Source organism: Sturnus vulgaris, chromosome 2 (genome assembly GCF_052056855.1).
Source record: "Sturnus vulgaris isolate bStuVul1 chromosome 2, bStuVul1.hap1, whole genome shotgun sequence".
In the NCBI taxonomy this organism is placed as follows: domain Eukaryota; kingdom Metazoa; phylum Chordata; class Aves; order Passeriformes; family Sturnidae; genus Sturnus; species Sturnus vulgaris.
Window position 1 is genome coordinate 95238899 of NC_142244.1, and position 24233 is coordinate 95263131.

Genomic DNA, 24233 nt, shown 5'->3' on the forward strand with positions numbered 1-24233 from the left:
TCTTGCTATCCTTTGAAAATTGCTTTGTTTTGAGTTTCTAAAGCAGGTGCCATGTTTTTAGCTTTTTCCAGACTTGTAAAAATTCTTCTTTTTACAGTTTCATACTAACCTTTTATTCATCCAATATTCCCACAGTTTTTGAGATTATGAAGTGTTTCTGCTTGTTTCATGTAAGACCTTGAAAGGACAACTCCAGTTACTTCCTGCATGGAACCGGTGGCTTTTGAGTTGCTTGATTTGCTGTTTCCAGGAATTGACATGCATAGGTTTTCCCTCCTCTATCTACATGTAGATTTTGCATCCTTTATTCAGATAGTGTTCCTCTTGGTTCCACAGGGAGTCCAAATAGAGTTGAATAAATAAAAGCTGCAATATTGACCTAGAGTGTGGATAGGTTTTCTGCCTCTAGATTTATCTGATTTAAATACCTTGGGAGTTGTAGGGAGAGGGACAGCACAGGTGGCCCGTACAGCATTAAAGAAGAATCAAAAGGATGACACATACAAATACAGTATTATGTTCAGCTTCTTGGGAAGATCCTGTATCTCAAAGCACCCTGTCTCTGAACCACCCTGAAATTCAAGTCTAAGGGACAAACCTGGTCTCCAAAACCTGCTGTTGTGAGTAGTGTATAAGAAGAGTGGTAGTTACCATTCATACACTACTTGATCAAACAGGGATATTTGTGGTTTTCAGAAATGTGGTTGCTGACCAGGGCTGTTAGATTTTCTATTGAGATTTAGTAGCACCTCTGGAGGAATGCAGGTAGGTTTTAGTAGAGGGAAAGTGATCTTCCTGTTACCAGGAGAATAAATCTGCTATGAAGACCACTATCCAGAAAAAAGTTTTAACTAATATTTAAAGAGTGCTTTTCTGTTATGCTACACTCAGCCCCTGCCAATCTATTATTGAACCATAAATATTTCTTTATTTATAATAATCCTTTTTTCAAGTACCAACCTGAACTCTTTGCTGTCACATATAGCTTCTTACCACTTAACAGGTTCCTCGAGCACAGAAATGGGATAATGTGAGTTATTTGAAGAAGGAGCTTCAGTTGTGTAGTTGCTAATTAGTTTTTTTCTTCCACAGGGAGAACGGGGCTTGCCAGGACTACAGGGTGTGATTGGGTTTCCTGGAATGCAAGGACCTGAAGGTCCCCCTGGGCCACCAGGGCTTAAGGTAAGAACGTAAACTTTAGTATTCAAAACAATCAGGTTTTCCTAAACTATTGTCCCAAGAAAAGATAAAGCTTTCTCTTTTACTTTTCAGGGTGATACTGGAGAACCAGGACTGCCAGGAACAAAGGGAACAAGAGTGAGTTCTTTCTTGCAATTCTGATGTCTTTGGGTATGGCTGTCTTCAAGTGCAAGAGGAAGTCTCTGAGTTAATGAATGACATCCCCTTGAGCTGCACAATAATTTCAAAATTCTCACTTTTACCTTTGAAGTTCTTGCTGCATTGGGCAGTCAATACCTTTACTAATTTGCATTGTTACCTGATACTTATCACTGTCAACAGCACTGGTTTTAATATGCCTCTGATGTCTTCCTGACATACAAAAAGGGGTTTTTTTCCAGCTTCAGACTGAACCAACCTTATTTCCTCTTGCAAAATTCTCCTTTATATTTGCCATCTACCCTTGAAGCACTCCTGCAGAGAAGCTGACACAGTCATGAGAACATATGTGCTAAAAATGATACAGAGCAAATTAAAGCCAGGGACAAAGATTTCTTAACTTTTCTAGAAGAGGCTCTGAATATCTGTGATTTCCTGTTGTCATTTCTGTTAAATGGGGCACTTATATAGCACTTCTTTTAGAATATTATATTGGCCAGGGCTATGCCTGTTGGGATTCTGTGAGGTGCTAAGCTCTTTCTGAGAATTTTCACATTTCCTAATGCCATGATGAAAGAGGATTCAAATGACTTAGCCAATAATGATGCATGCACTTCCAGCTATACCCTCTTCCTCACAGATTCTCAAAATGCCATCTCAGGTTTGTCTCCATTTGCCTGCAGTTGCTGCAGCAAGTAGAATTTACTGAAGTAACTGCAGTTTATGAGGTGTTACAGAGAGGGTATTCTGCTAGATCAAGAAATCCATATTTAAATCCATGATGTTCATGTTGAGTATTAATGTAAATTGGCACCTCCTGACAAATGTATTTGTTTGCTGCAGAGTAAGCAAAATATATTTTAGTAGTTATAAAGTTTTAAAATAAGCAAATATTCAATCTGAGCTCAGGATTCCCATACATTTTTTCTGCTTCATAGTGCATGTTTTAGGAAATGTTTCATGGATAAGTAAGATGATAGGATGAAAATGATGTGCCTGATTCATGAAACTGAAAAGCTGTTCAAGGAGAAAGAATTATCTCAGCCTGGTAGAATTTTTGATAATAAGAATAAATTGATACACTGATGAGTATGAAAGACAGGGAAGCATCTTTATGGTGTGCTAACATTATCTTCTGCTATGAAGAGATGCCTAAAGTAAATTTCATTTTGGGAACAATGTTTGTGAGAAGGGAATACCTGTGCATTCCCTTTTACCTCAACATGAGGCTCTGATCCAGTTCCTACTGTTTAAAAAGTTAAAGAAGTATAAAAGGTTGCTTTCATTTATTCATTACTAATGTGATGTATTTGAGAGGTTTAGAAGATTAGAGCTATTTTGTCAAGGGAGTTTAAATGCTACTGATTTTTACTGTCAGCATTGGAGATGCAAATTGGGCTGCAGCTTGTCCTTGCTGTTTTGTGGATTTGTCATTTCAGTTTGTGTTTTTCTCAATTGCAGGGCCCCCCAGGAGTATCAGGCTTTCCAGGAAACCCAGGCCTTCCTGTACGTATGAAGTATTTATGTTTTTACACGGAACATGAAACTTTTAGTCGTGACGTGTGACCTGGATTATTCCTAATACTGCTAATTTCTTTCCTTTCTCTTCATGTAGGGCATTCCTGGACAAGATGGCCCTCCTGGTCCACCTGGCATTCCAGGATGTAACGGCACAAAGGTGAAATTTACTGATGTTTATAAGAAGCATCTCTGTGTTGAAATAAAAACATCCCTCAAGCATATGTTCCCTAAATGAAACCACTTTCTCTGTTCCCCTTAGGGTGAAAGAGGTCCAGTAGGTCCCCCAGGTTTACCAGGATTGACTGGAAGTATAGTAAGTAAATTCTTTCTTGCTTGAGTCATTTTTAAAGCTGACTCGTGAAATGCAAATATAACTATAGGAAATTATATTGAGTTTAAGATGTAATATATAGAACATCAAGGAGCAATAACAATAAATTTGTCTTTTTTTTTTTTTTTTCACAGGGACCTCCAGGACCTCCTGGAATGAAGGTACATTTTACTCTAAGTGTATTTATATCCTGCTTCTAACAATAAGAATTTGTGTGATCTCGACACCCTTTAAGAGTAGCAGCAGTCTTTACTTAAGGACTGAAAAGTTGTATTCCCTTGTTCCACTTTGTACTGTTTTGCAATTCCACTGAAAAAGGACAGTGGGGTGACCCCCCACTTAATAACAATTGAACATATGTGTTGTTCCATGCAGGTCTTAAAGGGGTAAGTATTATATGGATTACAACAGAAAAGAAGTAGTACATATCATTAACAATGTATAAACACTGTGGTGGCCACCCAGTTGTGTAAAGATTTAGATAGGTTTTATGATTCAAACATTTGTTTTTATATTGGCATTTGATTTATCTAAAAAGTTTCACATGGATAAGGTTTGTGGAAGAAGGTCCTATACCACACAATGTGAGAATCATCTGACACATACTAGAAAATGTTCATAAAGAAAAAAAATCAGACTAACTAACTAGCTATCTGAATACATTTTGTGAACTCGAGAATGAAATGTTGAATGACATCTGAGAGCCTTTTGTCTGTAAAATTAACAGATATTATCTGGAACTATAAGCTAAATATAAGTCTAAAAGTAATCCCAATTTGTAATGACATGACAACCCAAGTTATTAAAATGCCCATTTCTCTTACTGTCACATGGAAAGAACTGATTCATTCCAGAAACACTGAAGTACTCAGCTGTTTCTTCCCTTGGCATGTATGCACAGGTACAGAATTGAAATTAAATCACTTAAAATATTGAAACTTTGTACAAAAACACAGGAAAAATGGGTTTTTTACTCTCAAAAGAAGGGGCATAAAGAAAAGGATGGTGATCAGAATAGTTTTCTAAAGTAAGACTAAGTGTATTCCTTTCGTGAAGAAAAAGAACAACATAAATGACCTTTATGTGAAAATTAGGTGTAAGCATGAAGATGTCAGTGGGGAAAAGAGATTGTGAGGTTACCACTTCTCTCAGCAGCCAGGTCAGATGCTCCAGTTGTGTGCTGACACTGTAGTAGTGATAGATTTCATCGAAAAATCTTTCCAACTACCCATTACAATGCAGGAAATGAGGTATGAAGATAGTTTTGGTACTGGAAGCTCTTCAGGAAGCTTTAGAGTACATTTGTCAATTAAGGTCTTAACTTATATCTCTGTGCTTCAGCTGAATTAAAAGAAATAAGGTGATTTTTTTAAAGTCAGCTTTCCAAATGATTCCAAAGTATGCATAATTACAACTTTCCTCTCCTGGTGGGTTTGAATGTATGGGAATTCATGTTCAAGACTTACTCTTTTTCTTGTCTTATTGTAGGGAGATCCAGGTGAAGTGATTGGTCTTGTAACTCCTGGTGTGCTAAAAGGTGAAAAAGGGTTTCCTGGCCAACCTGGACTGCCTGTAAGTCTAAATGATGTTTGAATAACAGTGAGTTTAAATTAAAATTAAATCAGTATAATGAAATTACCGTATAAGTATCACTATCTTATAATGCCATTTGAATTTTTCATAGGGTCCACCTGGAGCTTCAGGGTTTCAGGGACCAATGGGGCCACAAGGTCCTCCAGGAGAGCCAGTAAGTTTCCTTTCATGGTGATTTGCACTTCACTTATAGATCTTTATTAAAGGAATGTTCTAGAATGTGCGTGTCAAAGGTCTTGGTTGGGATTTAGGAAGGATAACCTGTGGTTCCAGGCTTCATGTTCAGCCCTCTGAACTCTACCATGGCAGAAATTACTGGGCAACACAGGTTTTCAGTAGCAGCTGCTCCTACAGTCCTCTTCTGTTCTTGCACTCTTGGAGGGTATTTTTATGGGGGAGAGACTCTAACTGTTGGTCCTCCTCTCCTCTCTTCCCCAATTTAATTTATAGAAAATAAACTACATACCAAGCATCCAGATCAAAATCCAAATGTTTGCTGAGGTTATTCTTATGGGTAGCAGCACTGTTACAGTGGAAGCACATTATGATCTATCTGTTATTCTAATAATTAATGAGATATCTCAGATTCTCTTTTTTACTATTTTTTTTATTCTAAGTTGTGAATTATGCACAGCAAAAGTAAAATGAAATTGCTGGGCTTAATGAAAAGATCTGCCTTTTTTCTGTTTTCATAGAATAAGGCATTATTCCAGTGTATTATTTAGTGTACTCCATACACGTGCATGCTAAAATGCATTGTCTTGTAGGGTCCCCCAGGGCCACCAGGACTTCCAGGCGAAAAGGTAAGACTCTTTAATACAAATATTAAATCCATTTGTTTATTTATTTTGCATATCAGATCCTCAAAACTCTGCAAACTAATGGTCTTAAAGGTGTGGGGGTTTTTTATACTTTGGGATCTATTTCTGTGTCTTAATGAACATCATAAAGAGAGATTTATACCACTTTTTTCACATTTGTGTAGCCCTGTTGTCTCACTTGATCAAATCAGTAGTAATTACAGCATTGTGTGGTTATTTGAATTAATTTTGAAATGTCAATATTTTCACTAAACTGTAGGGTAAAAGAGCATATTGACAATAAAATTAGCTGGTGAATTTCAATCTGTTTTTTACAAGTTGCTGTGACATAAGATATAAAAAACAGCAGGGAAGTTAGGACATGATTATTTATTTGTTTCACACATGCATTTAAAAGACACATTCTGTCTTTTATGTTTTCCCTTAGCATTTGATGAGTACATAATATCTTCATATGTTTATTTATATGCATGTATGCACTGCAGAAAAAAATTGACTAAGTGTGTGTAATTTACATTTTCAGGGCTACATGGGCTTGGGCTTTCAGGGTCCCAAAGGTGAAAAGGTAGGTCTCTTGTAAACTTCTTGAGAACAACTGTCAGAAATATTATTGATAATTAAAGAAAACTCTTGAAGTCAATCAATGGAGAGAATCAATGCTGTAATTTTTGGAAGACTTGGGTAAATCTGTAACTTACTAAATGAACAAAAGTCGTGGGCAGCTACAGACTTTTTAAATGGTGTTGTTATACCTGACATTAATTTAGGTCATCATCATGTTTTCCAGCTATGCCTGGAAAGCTACTTTAATTTGCAGTAGGCAGATCTGGAAACATTTATTCTGTATATTAGGACTCACCATGAGATTTTTAAAAAATCAATTTAGTTCTAAGGGATGAGATTTAATGTGCTGTTCAGAATGATTGAAGTTAATTGTTGTAGGACTCTAGGGCCTGTCTGACTTATTTTGGTTTGGTACTGCACACATTTGAAGTGGATCTTTCGGCTGTCTCCCCTTTCATTGTGTTTTGACAAAACCAGGAAGATGTTTCAGAGCACACAGAGTGGTTTACTTTTGAATGAATCTAAGCCAACAGATGTGCTCCAGGATCCCAATTATTCTTTTAATCAGCATCAAATGGGAGGTAATACATGTCAGCTTTAATCTGTTACCTCTCATACTGAGAGGTCTAGGCTAAAGTGCCTTATGTTGTGTTTCTGGGATCCAAGAACTGCATGCATTCAAGGGCTATTCAATAAATTCATAATGTATCTGAGCACTTCTCCAGAATCTTTTCATGAGTGTCATTGACAGAGGGCTTTTGGGGTTTAAGTAAATTATATTACTTAGGTAGTTTTTTTTATTTTTTTTTAATCCATCACCTTATTAATTGATTTTGAGTTAATATTCCTAATGAATAGATTTTTTTGCAAAATGACACGCTGTTGAAATTAATTTATTATCATGAAATTTATGGAAAAATGTTGGAGAAGATGACATAGAAGTGTGTGGAGATTTCCTGGACTCCTCAGGTTTGTCTTTAGCAAAAGATAAATGGAATTGCTGTGCATTACTGCTTGACAGAAATTTATGGAGCCTTTCAGAGGTGTTTTACTGCTAAAGATAGAGCTTTTGCACTGTAGAAGGAAGTGGGGCTCTGACTCTGCAATGGGCACATGCATGCTAAAAAGTCATCCACAGGTATCATAAGTTGGCCTTTATGGACCTCTACAAAGTTTTTGGAGCACTGTAAACTTTGGGTAACATTTTCCTTTAGCCATTGACTTTCTGTACCTAACCTCTTTCCTCCTAATTTGCTTCCTCCTGAAGGAGGCACTATAAAACTTTGGTACTATTGCTGTAATTATTTGGATATGTTTGTGGTATTTGGTATTAATCGATCTTCACCTTAAGGGTAGATTAAGAGATCTTTCTTCAGGACAGTTTCTGTAGGTAACCAGTTACACAGTAGTGACTTCTGTTACCCTTTGTCTCACTGATTTTGCTGAAAAAATAATTTAAAAAACCCCCAATTTAGCTATATTTTTAAAAGCAAGTAGTAGTTCTCTATAATGTTACTGGTCTTAGCCAAATTTGATCTCAGTGTCATTCTGTTTTCAATGGACAATTCTGGATTTGTTATTGACAGGGTGAACAAGGGGTAAGGGGCCCCCCAGGACCCCCAGGACCAGCACCTCATATGAAAGAAAAAGGGAGTGAAATCATAAAGGGAGAAAAGGTGAGATGTTAAATGATTAAACTTTTTGTACTTTTCATTAAGGTATAATCAATATGAATTAGCAAATAAAAGTGAAACAGGATAAAGAAAATACAAAGTCACCTAGAGACATTTTTCAAAAATTTCTACCTGTTTTGCTTTATGGATGAATTTCATTCTAGAAGTCTCTAAAAAATATGATAGATGGTAAATGCATCAATAATTGCATAAATAAGTAAGCAGCAGTTGACTTTCTGAGGAAGGAGAATTGACAAGGATAGGGTATTGTAACATTATTCTGAAAGTTTAAGTAACATAACTTTTCATATACACATTTGTGAAATCTTAGTGCTAATGAATTTTTAAATTACTGAATTAAGCAGACAAAGCAATATATACTAAATGTAGAATAAACTGGCTTAATGGATTTACATTTGATGTTTGTCTAAATTCTTGCACATCATACTATTAGGCATAGTTCTTGATATCAAGAACAGGATTAAATGTGGTTTTGCTGAATGAATTATTTACAACCTAAATGAAAAATGGTTAAGTTTTTGTACTAATTTACATTGTTTTAATAATTTTATTAGGGTGATCCTGGTGAAAAGGGTGAACAGGGATTCCCAGTGAGTACTGAGTTATTTTTCTACTACTATAAAAATTGTAAAGACTCTGATAATGGCACTGAATATCTTTATACCTATTAGATAAAAGAAAATTTACTTTGGAATTTGATAATATTTTTAATCTGGTGAATGTTTATTTTCCAGGGATTGCCAGGTTCAGGTTTCAAAGGTGACAAGGGTGAACCAGGGAAGCCTGGTCCACGTGTAAGTAAACTCAGTTTTATCAATACCATAATTGCAATTATTGTATTGTTCCCATTAGCTAATTACACTTTGTAACCATTAAACAGCAGATTTGTTATATTTTAAACAAGCAAGTTACTGTAGGACAGGTGTACAGTCAAGGTAGTAGTAACATGCAGTAATGTTAGTATGTAACATTTCAATAATTAACAGCAGCTTGCAGTGCCAAAGGTGAAGGCAAAACTCCCATTAATCCAAATTGAAGAAATTATTAAGTCATTCCAGAGTGGAAGAAAAAAGCAAAGAAAAAAAAAATCCCTCTGTACAAGTGACTTTAGCTAAATGGAACATGTTGAATTTATTTCAAATACTATTCACGTGCAATCAACAACATAAGCCTGATTAGCCTGGAGGTACAATTTTGTACAAAGACAATGAATAGAGCAAAAGATTGAGGTGACTGAAATCCATTTGCTTACTGGTTTCTAGCCTGGCTGTAGATGCTTGAGGCTGTAGTCTGTTACGTTTGTCTAATCTGACCTAAATCATAGTCTCATTCATAGAACTTCTCCGTGAGTCATGCTGTATCTTTCATAGCTGAGCAGGTAGCAAAACGGTACTTTTTTCTGCATCCAAATGTATCAAAAGTATTCTAAGTAATTCTAAGCTTTTCAAGGTATGACTCTTCATATAGAAGACTGTTAGGCCCAGCACATCTACAGGCATTTAATTTTACTTCATTCTGAAAAAGAGAAAATCTCCCTTTCTACTATGCTTCAAAGTCAGATGTTCTATTAACTTTTCAGTAAAGTTATGTGATGGGATTATCTTTTCTATCATATTTATATTTTTAATCTTATTGCAAATGAGGGCTTGAAGCTGGATGAATGGAGAAACGTTGGCTTAGAACTTTTTGAGGAAACCAGAACATGTGAATTGATCAAAAGTATAGTTTTCAGTTTCTGCAGAGTTCCTTGAACAAAGTTTCTAAGATATTTTTTATATAATTGTTCAGAAAATCATAGCTACTTCTGAAATTAAGTCAAGCCTTGAAAGATGAATAGATGTTCCAATGAGATATTCTAGTTTGATGAAACTAAACCATATGATTAATTCTGATCACAGAATATATTTGAAGACTCTATTGACTTTGCAGATCATAGTTTTAATAAATCATTAAAAATTACTTGTAACCCTTCATTATAGGAGACCATAGCTGCACACCTCAGTGGGAATGGTTCATGTTTGTCTATCATTTTTATCCTTTGATTGCCTTGTTTAAGACAGAATTTTTTTACCTAAATTGATGGGATTATTTTTTAGACTGAATTACATGCACTGTTACTTTCTGTATTAAGTATCTACATCCCTTCGGTTTATGGAACAAATTCTTATTGCTTATGCTACACATACAATCTAAGCACTGGGACACCAAATGGAAGCCAGCCTGCAATGGATCAGGCTGCAAGCTGAAGTCCCAGCCCTTTTATGGTGCAGTGGAGGAGGAAGGGAAAATGCTGAAAAGTAGGTTTGTCCATCTACATCATTTATCACATATCTTGACTCCTTCAAGGGAATCTTATCCTCTCTGTAGGTTAACACAGTGGTCTAATAGTTGTAATTTTACTGTGAAGGAGGGAATTTTTACTTCTAGTGTATCATCTGCCTTATGATTTGAATTTCAATGTGAAGGAAGTGGATTTACCACTACACTACCACACAGTCTGATACAGGGCCACTCTCCAAGCCTTCTGCTGAAACTGAATATCTATGCATAAATGTCTTGTGAAGTTGAAGAGTGTATATATAGAAAGGGATTGTTGTGAAGGAAAAAGATGGATCTGGTTCCAGTTTCCTGCGCTGTAGATATAGTTTATCTTGAAGACTCTGTGACAGGGAAATCTATTTTATTTCTGAATGTGGGAATGGATTTGCAGGATTTTATTTTATTTGGCATCTTGGAGGGTGTTGGGTAATACAAGCACTAGGCATATTCACCATTTGTACCCTCTCCTGCGTTAGCTGCATTAGCACACTTTGATTAGTGCACTGCAATAGTGATAATTTTGTTCTAGTATTCCACACACTGTATTTAGAAATTGCATGTATGTGGTTGTCTGTTAAAGCAGAGTGGAATTTGGTGTTTTACAGGGAAAGCCTGGAAAAGATGGTGAACCAGGACTGAAAGGAGAACCTGTATGTATTTTACTCAATTTCCAGTACTGTTTCTTACATTCAAAGCAAAGAACTCTGTGTATTATAGATAGTTAATATTTTCTAGTCTTCTGAATTGTTTATTTAAAGTTGCGGCTTTCAGTGAATTTGTGACTTTTAAATTCTTTAAACTTTGCTGCTGCCACAGCTAAGATCCATCTATATTTGTCCCTTCTGGTTTCACTGTCTTCTACACACAGGGCTTGCCTGGAGGGTTTGGGGCTCCAGGACGACCTGGGGAGCCTGGCACAAAGGTGAGTAGTACCAGCTTTTGCTTCTCTTGACACAGAACGAGTTAATAGCTTTTGTGGTGTGTTCACTGATTGCATTAAAGCAATGAATGCACATAAAGCAGTATTAATTGAATGTTGCTAATCTATATATCATCAATCAGAGACTAGGAGAAGTCAAAATGGAGGTAGTGTAGGTATCCTCAATTTAGATCTGTTATCTATGTTGATTAATGCAGGCTTTATTTTTACAAGCTCTTTGTCCAGCTGGCATAGGTATAAGTGTACTTCCCTAAAACCTCCAGTTTCTCCTCAAATAGTGCAAAAACAGTACAGGCTTGCAAACTAATTACTGCTGCTAGTTATTACAGCATTCCAGGTACTTTTCATGTGGGTGCTGTCTTGAGTCTTATCAAAGTGTTCATTTGTTGAGAAACTCTGATTTTGTTGGCAAAAAAATCTGATCTGGATTTAAAGCATAAATTCTGTTTTGATTTAGGGTGACAAAGGGGAGCGAGGTTATCCAGGACCTCCAGGAAGAGTAAGTAAAAGAAATTTGTATTTCACTTTAAATTTAAAATGAAATTAAATTTTGTGGAAGCCAAAGTGCTCAAACAATGAGGAAAAAAGATATACTATGTATAGTCTGATCTTGTTCTCTTTAGTCATGTCCATATTTTTCCTTAATGGAACCAAAAGTGAGTGCAGTTCTTTAAAGTATGTTTGAAATCTGGGAAAGGAACCCTCGAAGGATATGAATTTCAAGTGTTTTGGACTGTGAATATTATAAGCATTGCTAATCACTACATAGTATCCAAAAGACCGTTCAAAAGAGTAAATCTGTCAGTTTCATAGTTGTGGTTTAACCCCAGCTGGGAACCAAGCACCAGACAGCCACTCACTCACTGTCCCTCCTCAACATGGGATGGGAAGGAGAATTGGAAAAAGGTAAAATTCATGAGATAAGAACAAGTTATTAATAAAAATAAAGTTAATGGTAGCAGTAGTAGTAGTAGTAATAATCATGAAGAAAAGGAAACAGCAAGAAGAGAGAGAGAGCAATGATACCTGAGAAAGAGAAATGATACCCAGTGCAATTGCTCACCACTTGTTGACCAATGTCCAGTGAGTCCCTGAGCAGAAATTGGTCTTTACACACAAGAAGAAACCAGGGCATCAATTTAAAATTTTTCAACACTTCAAATAAAAAAATGGGGTTAGTCAGGAAGAAATAGATGATTGTTGGAGCTGCTTCCCAATTACGGGAACAAATTCCCAACATCTAATACTAACGCTAATTTGGTTTGGAAAATTGTACTTGTATTTGGAAAATCCTGAATACTGTATTGTAAATATTAGCAACCAATATATTGAGCTCAGATCAATGTTAGCAGAAACTGGCAGGACATAGTATTTGAAAATAAAAGGTAATACAAACCTAGTGGATCAGTGCTTAGACAATGGTAAGGTTTTCTGGCATCATTCTTTTTGAGGAAGATGCTTTAAAAGCTCTCCACTTAATCCTGTAATTAATCTGAAGGCATTTGGGTGGAATAGGAAATATTTATTTTCTCTGGTAATTCCTCAGCACCTACAAGCCTCACTTGCTGAAATTGCAAGTATAATCAAAACTGCTGAAAATTGTCAATAAAACTAAAATGGCCTCTGTACCATCAGATGAAGATGGGGGAGGTATGATGGCTCAGTTGTATGTTTCTAGTCTTTGTCCTGTAATTTAGATGATAGATGCTGGACCAGTAGATACCTTTGGTGAAAAAGGAGACCCTGGAGTTTCAGGTTTGCCTGGACTGAAAGGTCAAAAAGGTGAAAAAGGTATGTATTTTGTCTTATCTTTTTAATTGAGTTATACTTTCAGTTTTCTCGCTAAAGGAAATTAAAATCTGTCTGAGCTCAGAAGCTCTATATGATAGTGTAATGTTCCAGTTATTTAATTGTTTTCAGGTTATTATATTTTGTAGTAGCTTGTAGGACACTTCTAGTTCTCAACATAACTAAGATTGCCTTTCAGTTATAGATGAAAAATTATAAACTGGGATCAGTTTTTATGGCAGTTAAATAATTCAGTGAGATTATCTAAGAAGTATGGAAATCAACATGAATGTAAGCAGAGTAATTAATGCAGAGAATCTTGAGACTCCTTTGTATAAGTCAGTAGCTAGGTTTTTATCCTAAATTGGCTTGCATAGTTTAAAAAAAGTCTTCAGTAAACAGAGAAAATCAAACATTTCCCTTACAGATCTTAGACAATTCAAGAAAATCACTGAGAAAGTTGGCACACAGCAGGACCTTTTCTCTGAATGTATTTCTTGAAGATATATATAGGTTATTTAACTTCAAATTTGATTCAGAATGTGAATATGCATGAATGTGAATTTCAATTATATCTCCTAAAAATTTACTTTCACTAGCATTGCAGAATTCATTGCCTAATTTAAACCTTTTCTTTCTAAAGGCTTTCCTGGTGCACAAGGAGTGCCAGGACCTCCAGGTATGAAATTATGATTACTGATTTTTTCACATTTGTCATGTGTTCTTTGGTGAGCAGTCTTGAGGGTTATTCTCCTTAGCTCCTTTCAGTTACTGCCTGACTTTCTGAACACCCAAGCACTGGGTCTAATCATCCCCTCAAACCCTTCCTCTAGATTGCTTTTCTCATGTCTCTGATGTGATCCAGCCTTGTTCTTTCTGTTCTGCTCTGATAATGTTCTGCTGAAATTGAGAATGTAGTACACAGTCCCTCAGAGACAGCCCAGAGAGTGTGACTCCATTGGGCAAGAAGAGTTGTTAAATGTGAATGTCTGAGTGTGTACACCTATACCTGAGTGTGTATGCTCATATGTAGATCTTTGTCTTGCTCTCACTTCAGCTCTATATGTGTTTGTATAATAAAACAAGGTTTATAGGGAGAAATAATACTTACTCTATCAAAGAAACTCCTGAAGGCTTCCTGCTCTTTTGACTATGCCATTTGGTCTAATAAAAGTTATTTCATTTCCGTACCAAATGTTGCCTTTTTCAGAGCCTTACCCTCTTCACATCCATGGTAATCCTGCTTCTATGTATATAAGTACATGTGTTTGACCTATACCATGATATTTGCTTTTTAAAAATTAGGCAAATCATTTGTGGAGGCCCAACACTTAACACATCCTGCAGTGATACTACTATTACCTCCTTTGTTTTCATTGTCTATTTTGGCAGTGAGCTAAATATGAAATTAATGTCAGCCAGAGTCAGATAGTTTCCAGGAAGTCTTTCAGTTTTTGGTAGTTGTTTAACTGCTTCTCTTTATTGGCTGTTTTTCACTTATTATTCTTAAAAACCATTCTGGTTTTAGCATTCCTTACATTTGCTAGCATTGTTGAGTATTTATTTATTGGAGTTATCGGACATGCCCTCCCTTTCTAGGTGTGTTTTAGATTTGGTTGGTTATGAGGTAAGGAAGTATGTAATAATTTCTAGATGGAATAGCTAAGCTAACTCCAGTATTGCCACTATTTATTACCCAGAAAAAGGGTGTCCAACTAAATCTCAGAAAAGCGTTTGATACAGATTAGGTGTGTTTGTCTAGGGACCTAAAAGAAGTGAGTTTCTCTCAGCTGTAGTGAGTATACAAACTCAATTTTGTACAAATCACCAATAATTAAAATACAGTCCCTTTTTTCTTTTGCACTAACATTTCTCCATTTCTCTCTAAAACCCTGTGAAAGTTAATGTGTTGATAATGTTGCTGTCTTTTCACTTGTCATTTTTACATGTAAGTTTTACTCTGTCCAAAGGTCGACCAATTCCAGACAGGGTGGGATCACCTGGTGTCCCTGGAGAGAGAGGTGAAAAAGGTGAAAAGGGCTCTCCAGGATTCCCTTCACCTGGAATCCCTGGAAGGGATGGTTTCCCTGGCCCCCCTGGGTTGCCTGGCCTACCAGGACCTCCAGGAAAAACAGGTGGGTAAAGCCATTGGCTGCTTTTCACATTGAAGACTCATAATTCACATTAAAAAAAGCAAAAAGAGACTAGATTAGAAAAGCCATTATCAGGATACATCTGTGTCATGGAAGAAACATCTGAGTTGTTGATGAACCAAGTAAAAGCTGTTGCACAATGCAGGAAGCCACTTGTTTCCTTACTGGGAAAGGACAAGGATTCTTTCCTAAATAAAATGTCTAAACTTTCTACAAAATTCATTGTGAATTGTTGGAATATAACCAAACGATTGATCTTAATTCACATTAATTTGTTCTGTGTCCTATTGTGCCAATGTAGTGGCCCAAATAATAGTAGTACCAAAAATATTTGTATATTTTCAATAAAAAAAATAGCAGTTACTAATACTGTTCTTAGCATAAAAGATAGCTGTTCAGTGTTACAGTTTACAAGTCTGCAGTACCAGTCTGTGTAACAGATTGAACAGGTGTGAGAACTGCAGTGTGAGTTTGCCAGAAGTCTGTATATTAAAATAAAATTGTCTTAGAGAAGAATGGGGTCATAGAAAGGTTTAGGTTGGAAGAAACCTTAAAGACCATCTTGTTCCAACCCCCTGACACAGGCAAGGATGCTGCCTGCTAGATCAGGGTAAACACCTGCTTCATGGAGTAAATGAAAAGCCAGTAATGAAGTGACAAGTATATAATAACATCAATAGTAATAATAACAACACTAGACACATTTTATTAGATTGTGATAAAGGAATTTTAAAGAGAAAAACTATTTTGCTCTGCAATGAAGCAATAACCAAGTATATGTGGAAATGGTCCATGCTAAATAGTTCCTTACAACTAATATTTTAAATCTGATAGAAAACTTTTCCTATAGGTGATACTGATATTGTAAGTTAAATTATCATTTCGACATTAGGAATGATACTCCTATTACAATAGTTAAGGTACTTTAAAGCTATTGAAAAAAACATTATTGTCTATGGAATTCTTAAACCAAAGATACTTTGTTCAAAACCAGGGGAAGATACCTGGTTGTTGCTGTGTTTGCCAGTGAAGTGGTGCAAAATCCAGCATGTAGAATATGGAATTAAATGGCTAAATCTTTCATTTTCCTATTTTCCATACAAATTATTGTTGTTGCTTAATTCTTCTCCTTCCCTAGATACTTCTTTAGCCTTCTTCAAGTACATAATGGGAAGTAATTATTTTTAATTTAACTTGTTTTCCAAACTTAACATTAGCATTTTGTCTACTGGCTTTGGCCAAAATGATGTCATATTATATTGGGTCAGATCCTGCATCATATCATCAAACAGAACAAACACTATTTATATGATATCAAGCTTCATAAATATTCTCATTTTTTACCTATTTCAGATCCTAACATATGAGGTTTGTTGTTTTCAGGAAGCTTGATCAGTGTGAAGAAGTTAAATAAATGTTGACAAGCTGCTCATACCTAGAAAGTTCCCTAAAATGTTGAAAAGAGAAGTCAGGTTACAAAAAATTCTTAATGAATTTCTTCAGAACATCAATACTCTCCATTATCTTCAAGGTCAAAACATCCGTTTTTCACCTGTGATACTTTTCCAAGCCAAAACTTAAAATGAAAGTAGATTTTATGTTGAAATTGCTTGTAACCTTATTATGGCAGAGCCTGTCTTTTCTCTGAAATACCCAGGGTTTTGTAAGCAGTGTATAAAAGAATCCCAGTTAAATTTTTCCAGATAAATCCAATAAAGGAATAAAATGCTATCCTGACTTACCACTTTTCATAGGTAGCATTTCAGGTATGATATAAATGCAACCCTATAATGGAAACTTGCACTTGTCAAAACAATATTCCTTATTGCAATTTCATTTCAGATGGAATTGATCAGTGCCAGCAGGGAGAACCTGGTGCACCAGGTAGTCCTGGACTTCCAGGAAGAGATGGATTTCCAGGAGAGATGGGAGAGAAAGGTAATAATATTTTAAAGTGATTGTATTCTGATGTTTAGTAGCCTGGAGCTTGGGTGTGTAAAGAGGTTGAGCAAATAAGGCTGGATCCAGAGAAAGTGTACTTTAAGTTAGTTAAATAGTTCATGGACATGGAAGATGTTTCTTGACTCTCTGATGAGTAAAAAAGGATTTTGTGTATTGAATTGTGTGATATGAACTTCTCTTGACCTGCTCATTGCTGGGAAGTGATAAAGGATGGCCCAGGGCTGCAGGAGGAGCAGAAAGGGTTGAGTATAGCCCTGTACAGTGTAAACTGAGCTGTTCAAGCCAATTCAGGGTGGGAATTCTGAGATGCAGATTTAGAGAGGGGCAGATGAGTTGAGAATGAAAATGGTTTATGAATCATTGCCATGAGTATAATTGAAGATAAAATTTGAATACCTGTAAACAAATGTAGGTTGGACATCATGGGGAAGTTCTTCCAGAAAAGGTGATTGGGCATTAAATGGGCTGCCCAAGGAGATGATGGAGTCACCATCCCTGGAGGTGTTTAAAAAAAGAGAAGTAGCAATCTATTTAAATATCAAATTGACATTTGCCCTGAATCCACCTGCTTGCAGTTGTCTTGAATCTTGTTGTTGTTATTCATGTGCTTTGTTTTCTTTTTTCAGGTGACAAAGGTGAGGCCTGTGCCTTGTGTGATAAAGTAGGACCTCCTGGACTTCCAGGACCACAAGGGCCGCCAGGTCCAGCAGGTAAAAACTCCTTAATTACTCAAGAATGAGCTGTGTAGGTGTGTTGGTTACACCTGGGGGAGGGCAGACTTACAGAGGGTTTTTATATGAGAACTTCCTCTGTGGGACTAACTGGAGGCTGGTTTGGTTATTGACAATTTGAAAAACTAATTGGAGAAAATTAGTTCGTTATGTGAAAACATATTTTGAAGGAGCTAACCTGGAAATAAGCTTTCTTTCACCTTTTGCTTCATTCAAGGTAACTAACCTGGCCCTAACCTTGACCCGGGCCAGGCCGAGGTGGGCCCGGGTGGCCGCCGGGCCCTGTTTGCAACCCGGGGCGCCAATGGGAAGGAAGAAAAAAGCGCCATTTCTAAAATCTTGGCCCTCCCTTCTCCCCCGCGGGCCCGTAGCTCGGCGGGGCCTCAGAACAGCCGAGGGGTGGCTGAGCTCGCCCAGCCGCCCGTACGGCCTGCGGGGAGGCAGCCAGGTCTCCTCGTGTGGAAAGCTGACACAGCCCCGCAGGGAGGAGGGGTGGCCATGGCCGGTGGGTGCTGCAGCTGAGCCCCAGGGAGGCTGATCGAGATCTTAGCTATTTTTCATTCTTGCTCTCCCAGTGCGGCTTGAGTTTCTTGAGATCTTGGCACAGCTCTTGGCCTAACTGCAGTTTTCCTGTGTGAAATTTTAACTTTTTTTTAATGCTCAGATAAGACTTATAAATTAATTTTTCTCTGAGTGGGAGGGAAAAAAAAATAAAAAACACCAAGGTCAGTAAAGCTAGAGCTAAGTATTTTAGATAGAAAGAAAAAGAGAAAATGCTATGAAGGTTGACCGAAAATTATTTCGTAAGCTGTAGGGGTGAACTGTATTGCACTGAAAATTCCTATAAACTGTAGAAAAAACCATGGGGGGGTTAGAGTGTTTCATTTGATAGATTATTGACTAAAAACACCTGTGTTGAGAATTTTTCACGTCGAGGAAAAAAGGGGATTTCTGTTTCTGGAGATGAAGTATGAACAGAGAGAAAGAGAGATGAAGAAAATTTTTATTTTGGGACATTTCATTCTTAAAAGTAAATACCCCATAAGTTTAACATGGTCTATTAATAAAGCTTTGGAAAAGCTGTAAACATGAGAGAAGTTTCACGATTTGCAGATTTGCCCAAGCAGATACCAATCGGGAAAGTGAAGCCACAAAAGAAAGTGAAGCCACAAAAGAAAGTGAAGCCAACAAAAGAACTGGACTTTTTCCTCCCTGTGGAGAAGTCCCCATGACCTGACAAGAAGAAACTTCTCTCTCTGAAGTGAACTAAAAACACTATTTAATTTGGGAACTGACTGAAGTAGTTTTTTTTGTTTGTTGTTTTGTTATTAAAAAAGTTAAGAGAAAAGAAGAAAAAATAGTCTAATTTTTTTTTCTTTCTTTGTGTTAGTAAAGTTTTTCTTTCATACCCTTTCAAATTTTAAGCCTGCCTTGCTTTTACTCCTAATTCTATCTCAGAACAGAAAATTAGCATATTAAAATTAGCAAACCTAAACTATAACATTTATTGGTATGTGTGTTGGTTTGAAAGTAAAACCAGTGAGAGATTTCAAGTCAGTAATACAATTTAATGGGAAAAAATAAAATACATGCAATAATACAGAAGAAAAACCACTGAGAGTCAGAATACAACCTGACCCCCCGTCGATCAGGGTGTTGGTAGCAGTCCCATTAAATAGTGGCTGCATCCTCCTGGATGACAGATGTGGTTCAGTTGAAGCAGTGCTCCTGTAGAAGGTGCAGTTTTCCTTCCGAAGGTCCAGCGATGATGTGGAAATGGCCCGACTTTCCTCTGGGATCCAGTGGAAAGGGCTGCCTTTGCATCCCAAACCCCAGTTTTTTATCTAGGTAGGAAAGGCTTGGCTCCTGCCCCTGGCTGGGGCATCTCCCAATGGGATGATGTAATCTTATCAGTCACACAATAGGACTGAATGGCCCATTAACGGAATATATCTTCTGGAGGATGGATGGGTTGTGAAAAGATAATGATGATCATCCCCCTGATTTTATCAGATGGCACATCAGCAGAGGATATCTCCCACAGAGATAAGGATCACCACCCCTCCCACATTTCAACAGATGGTGATAGAATACACATTTTTGCATTGTACCCCAGAACAGTGTGTTAGCCATGAGTCAAACTAAACCAAAACATTAGGCTAAATTCTAAAAAACACAGCATACATAATAAAATTAATAACATTTTGTCCACTAATCAAATTGTTTGTGAAACTAATGAAAGGACTAATGAAAGGAGAGTGGCATATTCCTATTTTTGGCCTGATTTTAAATTTACAATACTATCAACCAGAATTGCCAGTGAAGGCGAAACTGGCCACAATGAAGGGTCTTTGCCAGTTGTGGCCCAAATATTTTCACAGTGAGAAATAATGTAGGAACTGTTTTTTACATGCCCAAGCTTGACAGTGACCCATACTTTTATTTCCAATTGCAGTACTAAATTCTGTGGCCCACAAATAAAATTTTTTTTGCTACCATATGAGAGAAGTGTCACATGCCGAGAATGATATACCTAATGTTTGTTCTACTGCTGTTCAGAAAAGTGAATGTGGTTTAGTTAGTTTTGGTTCTGCATTGGTTGCATGACTTGGTAAATTCATTCCTAAGTCAAATTAATCATCAATTTCCAAGTTTATGAATGCAGGCATGCAGCACAAGTGCATGAATCAAGACAACTTCACTGACTTCAGCAGCACTGTGCTGGTATTACTGGGAATGGAATACTTTAAAAGGGATCACAAAGAATTCACATAGAGTGAGCTATTTGTAGAAGCATGTAATAAATTAAGCCATATTTTTTCCTCTCTGAAAAGGTTTTCCAGGACAAGCAGGTTTCAAGGGTGACAGAGGCTTACCTGGACTTGATGGCCTTCCAGGGATGCCTGTAAGTAATGCCTTGCCAAATACTAATGTCCTGCTAGGCGTGTGATCAAAAAACATGTGATGATCAGTGTATCAGTGTGGTTGTATAACAGTTCTGTTTAAAAATGAAACAAATCAAAACAAAAAAAACCCAAACCAGTGCAGTAATATGATAAAATTAGGGTTAACTATGCCTAATGAAAAAAAATAGGAAGTAGTAGGTTTGAACTGTAAGAGCTAAAAGAGCTGGCGGATACTGGTTATACTTCTGAGTTTATCTATCATAAGAGCTCAGTGGGACACACGACCTTCTGCCTGAGCAAGCTAAGCAGTGGAGCTGGGTAAAGAGTAGGATTTCTCAGGAAACAGATGCAGGTATTCCCTGACCTTCTCCTGAATTGTTCCAATAACGCTTTGCTGTTGAGTAGAAATATACTGAGAGAGAGACAGTGCCATCTAGTGTAGTGTAAGCAATGTAATGTTAGCATGCAGCACAGTGTGGAAGTTCTGCTGAATATTGAATTACAGAACAAGAGAAAATGCTGAGTTGGAAGGGGCTTATCAGGATCATTGGGTCCAACTCCTGATCCTGTGAAGAACATCCCAAACATCACACCATCTGTCCGAGAGAGTTGTCCAAATGCTTCTTGAACTCTGTCAGGTTGTTGTTGTGATCACTTCCCTGGGGAGCCTGTTCCAGTATTCAACCACCCTCTCTGGATGTAAAACCTTTTCCTGATATCCAGCCTAAACCTCCTCTGACTCAGCTTCATGCAGTTTCCTCAAGTCCTGTAACTCGTCACGAGAGTGAAAAGATCAGTGCCTGCCCCTCCTCATCCCCTCATGAGGAAGTTGTAGATTGATATGAAGTCTCCCCTCAGTCTCCTCTTCTCCGGGCTGAACAAATCAAGCCATTCCTCATAAGGCTTCCCCTGCAGACTCCACCATCCTTGTGGCTTTCCTCTGGATGCTCCCCAATACTTTAATGTCTTTTATATATTGTGGCACCAAAAACAGTAGTCAGGGTGAGGTCACCCCAGCCCAGAGCAGAGCAGGACAATCCCTCCCTTGCCCGGCTGGCCATGCTGTGCCTGATGTCCCCAGGACAGGGTTGGCCCTCCTGGCTGCCAGGGCTCTGTTGACTCATGTTCAGCTTGCCAATGACCAGGACTCCCAGGTCCATTTCCACAGCATTGCTTTCCAGCCTCTCATTCTCTGGTCTATCCACACATTCAGGATGCCCTAGCTCAGGTGCAGAATCTGGCACTTGTCCTTGTGCTGGTGATTGCCCATCTCTCTGATTTGTTGAGGTCTCTCTGCAGGGCCTTTCTGCCCTGAAGAGAGCTGACAGCTCATTCCAATTTATTGTCACTGACAAACTTACTTAGTATTCCTTCAAGTCCTGCATCCAGGTTGTTAATGAAGATTTTGGAAAGCGTCTGCAGTATGTTCTGTAAAACACTATTAGTAAACAGGAAAGTTAATTACTTTTGAAGAAATAAAGGAAAGCTGTGAAACAGGGTAGCATCCTAATAAGATTACTTGTAAATTATGTTGAGGCAGTACAACATGACTCTCATTAAGGCCAGAAGCACAACAGCCATAAGTGTAACACTTGTCTAAAAAATGTAACATAAATGACTCCTAGATGAGCAGGGTACTACCACAACTACAATTGACCTTGTCAGAGTCCATTTAAGTTAAGTGCCCCTATGGACACTTAGGTTTGCTGTGAAAACCTACCTCAGCATACATGCTCCTGTAGCATAACCTGGGTTTTGACACCATTCCTAGTGTGAGGGGACTGAGTCTTCCCAGGCATCTTCTCCCCAAAGCTGCCTGTTTCCTTACAGCTGATCCTTTCTAGCAACAGAACTTCGCAGTGACATTCCCGTGCACTGGCTTTATCACGCACTGGGTCCCTCTGTCACCAGTGGTGAGAGAGAGGTACCTTCAGAAGTAAAAAAAACAAACCACTTGTATGAATTCATTACTCAAGGAATCTATTTATCACCCTGGAGTAGAAATAAAGCTTTGTTGCCTGAATTCAGCCAATGAAAGTTAACTAAGATGAATTCTTTATCTATCGTCACCACAATAAATTGCATTACCCAATGACTGAATGTACTATAATCTCAATGGGATCCATGAAAGAAACAGTGGGAAAGAAATGAAAGACATTCCAATGTGTTTAAGCTTTTTTGTTGTCTGGCATTTGTTCTTGGCACCTGTTTTGCCACACCTTTATATTTTACTTTTATTGCCTCATAAGTGCTATTCATGTCTTTAATCAGACAAGGATTGGCTGCTGTTCTGAATGCTTTTAAGCTTGTTTTGCTCCACAAAGTTCAGCCAGGTGGTGATCCAGTGTAAAATTTAACTTGGAAATACTACATAGAGGCCAGCCTTGCAAGCTGACATTGTGTCCAGCTGTGCCAGAAAATCACAATCTGATTCAGAACACTCCAATGCTAGTGAAAAGATTACTATTGACCATGTTCTGGTTCAAGTTGAAGTGGAGGGCACACATGAGCTGTGCTTAGTGGACATTCCCCATGAAGTTCGTGTTTTACTACCCTAATGAGTGGCTCTGAGTCACTAGAAATTATAGAGACTGTTCCCATAAGAAACATTCATTCAGATCCTAGAAAATATGTAGGGGAAAAATTGTAATTCTGGAAATCCTGTAGATACACCATTAGGTAGATAATTTCTTTCCAGAAGTGGTTACAAACTATTTTCTGAGCATGTGCATATTATTCTAATATTACCAACTGACAGTGTCAGCTGTTCAAAATCAATTAATATTAATAATGAAGGAACACATGTATTCACATCTGCTGAATGTTATGAATAAGCTACCCAATGGAGAAGCTTTCTGCTTCCAAGACTGCTGTGTCTTGGAAAATATTCTCATTGGACCTCCTCAGTCAATGACGTGGTGGTTCCCTTGATTTGAATTTACACTTCAGTTTCTGGAGGTTTGCTTTCTTTTCAGTTGAAGGGTTTGTAGGGCATCTGATGACATCTGAATTGATGAAATTTCAGGGCCCACCTGGCACTCCAGGACTTATGGGCAGCCCTGGAGCAAAAGGAGAGCCTGGAGATTTTACTTACGACTCTATCCTGAAAGGCGAAAAGGGAGATCCTGGTTTCCCAGGACCACCAGGCATTCCTGGAAGAGAAGGAAGACCAGGAAAAGATGGATTTCCAGGTCCCCAGGGTCCAAAAGGAACAGCGGTATGTTTGTTTCTTTATGCTCACATATTGTCCTACTGTGTAATTATTTATTTTTACTTACTGTGCTAAACATTCTGTCTTTCAAGTCAGAATTCACATGCTTTTGTGCCCTATACATGCTTTATAATTTTTGGCCTCATTGATTTTTCCACATCTATTCTTTAGCTTGAGTAGTACATTCTTCCTCAGAAGATGTTTCCATTTTCACTGGAAAAATGGAGAAAGTGAGGAAGACAGTTCTTCAATAACAGACTATTTCAGAGCTAGGTTTTTCAGACCATTTCTTTTTGTATGTCATGCAAATAAGTGATCTGACTCAAATGCATTCAGCATGGCTTATTACTTTCAGGTCTAT

At 37.6% G+C, this 24233-nt stretch overlaps 1 protein-coding gene across 2 annotated transcripts in view; it reads left to right on the forward strand.

Annotated features, from left to right (window-relative positions):
- COL4A1 (collagen type IV alpha 1 chain) overlaps nt 1-24233 on the forward strand; it is a 120501-nt gene that overhangs the window by 65168 nt on the left and 31100 nt on the right. For both annotated transcript variants that reach the window (XR_015801737.1, XM_088160172.1), the window contains exons 3-25: nt 1093-1182; nt 1273-1317; nt 2800-2844; nt 2954-3016; nt 3119-3172; nt 3325-3351; nt 4679-4762; nt 4875-4937; nt 5551-5586; nt 6128-6169; nt 7755-7844; nt 8417-8452; nt 8597-8656; nt 10787-10831; nt 11050-11103; nt 11579-11620; nt 12819-12912; nt 13553-13588; nt 14880-15044; nt 16905-17000; nt 17651-17734; nt 20590-20660; nt 23687-23878. Coding sequence is in view for 1 of the 2 variants with exons in the window: in XM_088160172.1 (XP_088016298.1) it covers nt 1093-1182; nt 1273-1317; nt 2800-2844; nt 2954-3016; nt 3119-3172; nt 3325-3351; nt 4679-4762; nt 4875-4937; nt 5551-5586; nt 6128-6169; nt 7755-7844; nt 8417-8452; nt 8597-8656; nt 10787-10831; nt 11050-11103; nt 11579-11620; nt 12819-12912; nt 13553-13588; nt 14880-15044; nt 16905-17000; nt 17651-17734; nt 20590-20660; nt 23687-23878 (1614 nt within the window). In the remaining variant the exon portion in view is untranslated. The remainder of the gene's footprint in view (nt 1-1092; nt 1183-1272; nt 1318-2799; nt 2845-2953; nt 3017-3118; nt 3173-3324; nt 3352-4678; nt 4763-4874; nt 4938-5550; nt 5587-6127; nt 6170-7754; nt 7845-8416; nt 8453-8596; nt 8657-10786; nt 10832-11049; nt 11104-11578; nt 11621-12818; nt 12913-13552; nt 13589-14879; nt 15045-16904; nt 17001-17650; nt 17735-20589; nt 20661-23686; nt 23879-24233) is intronic.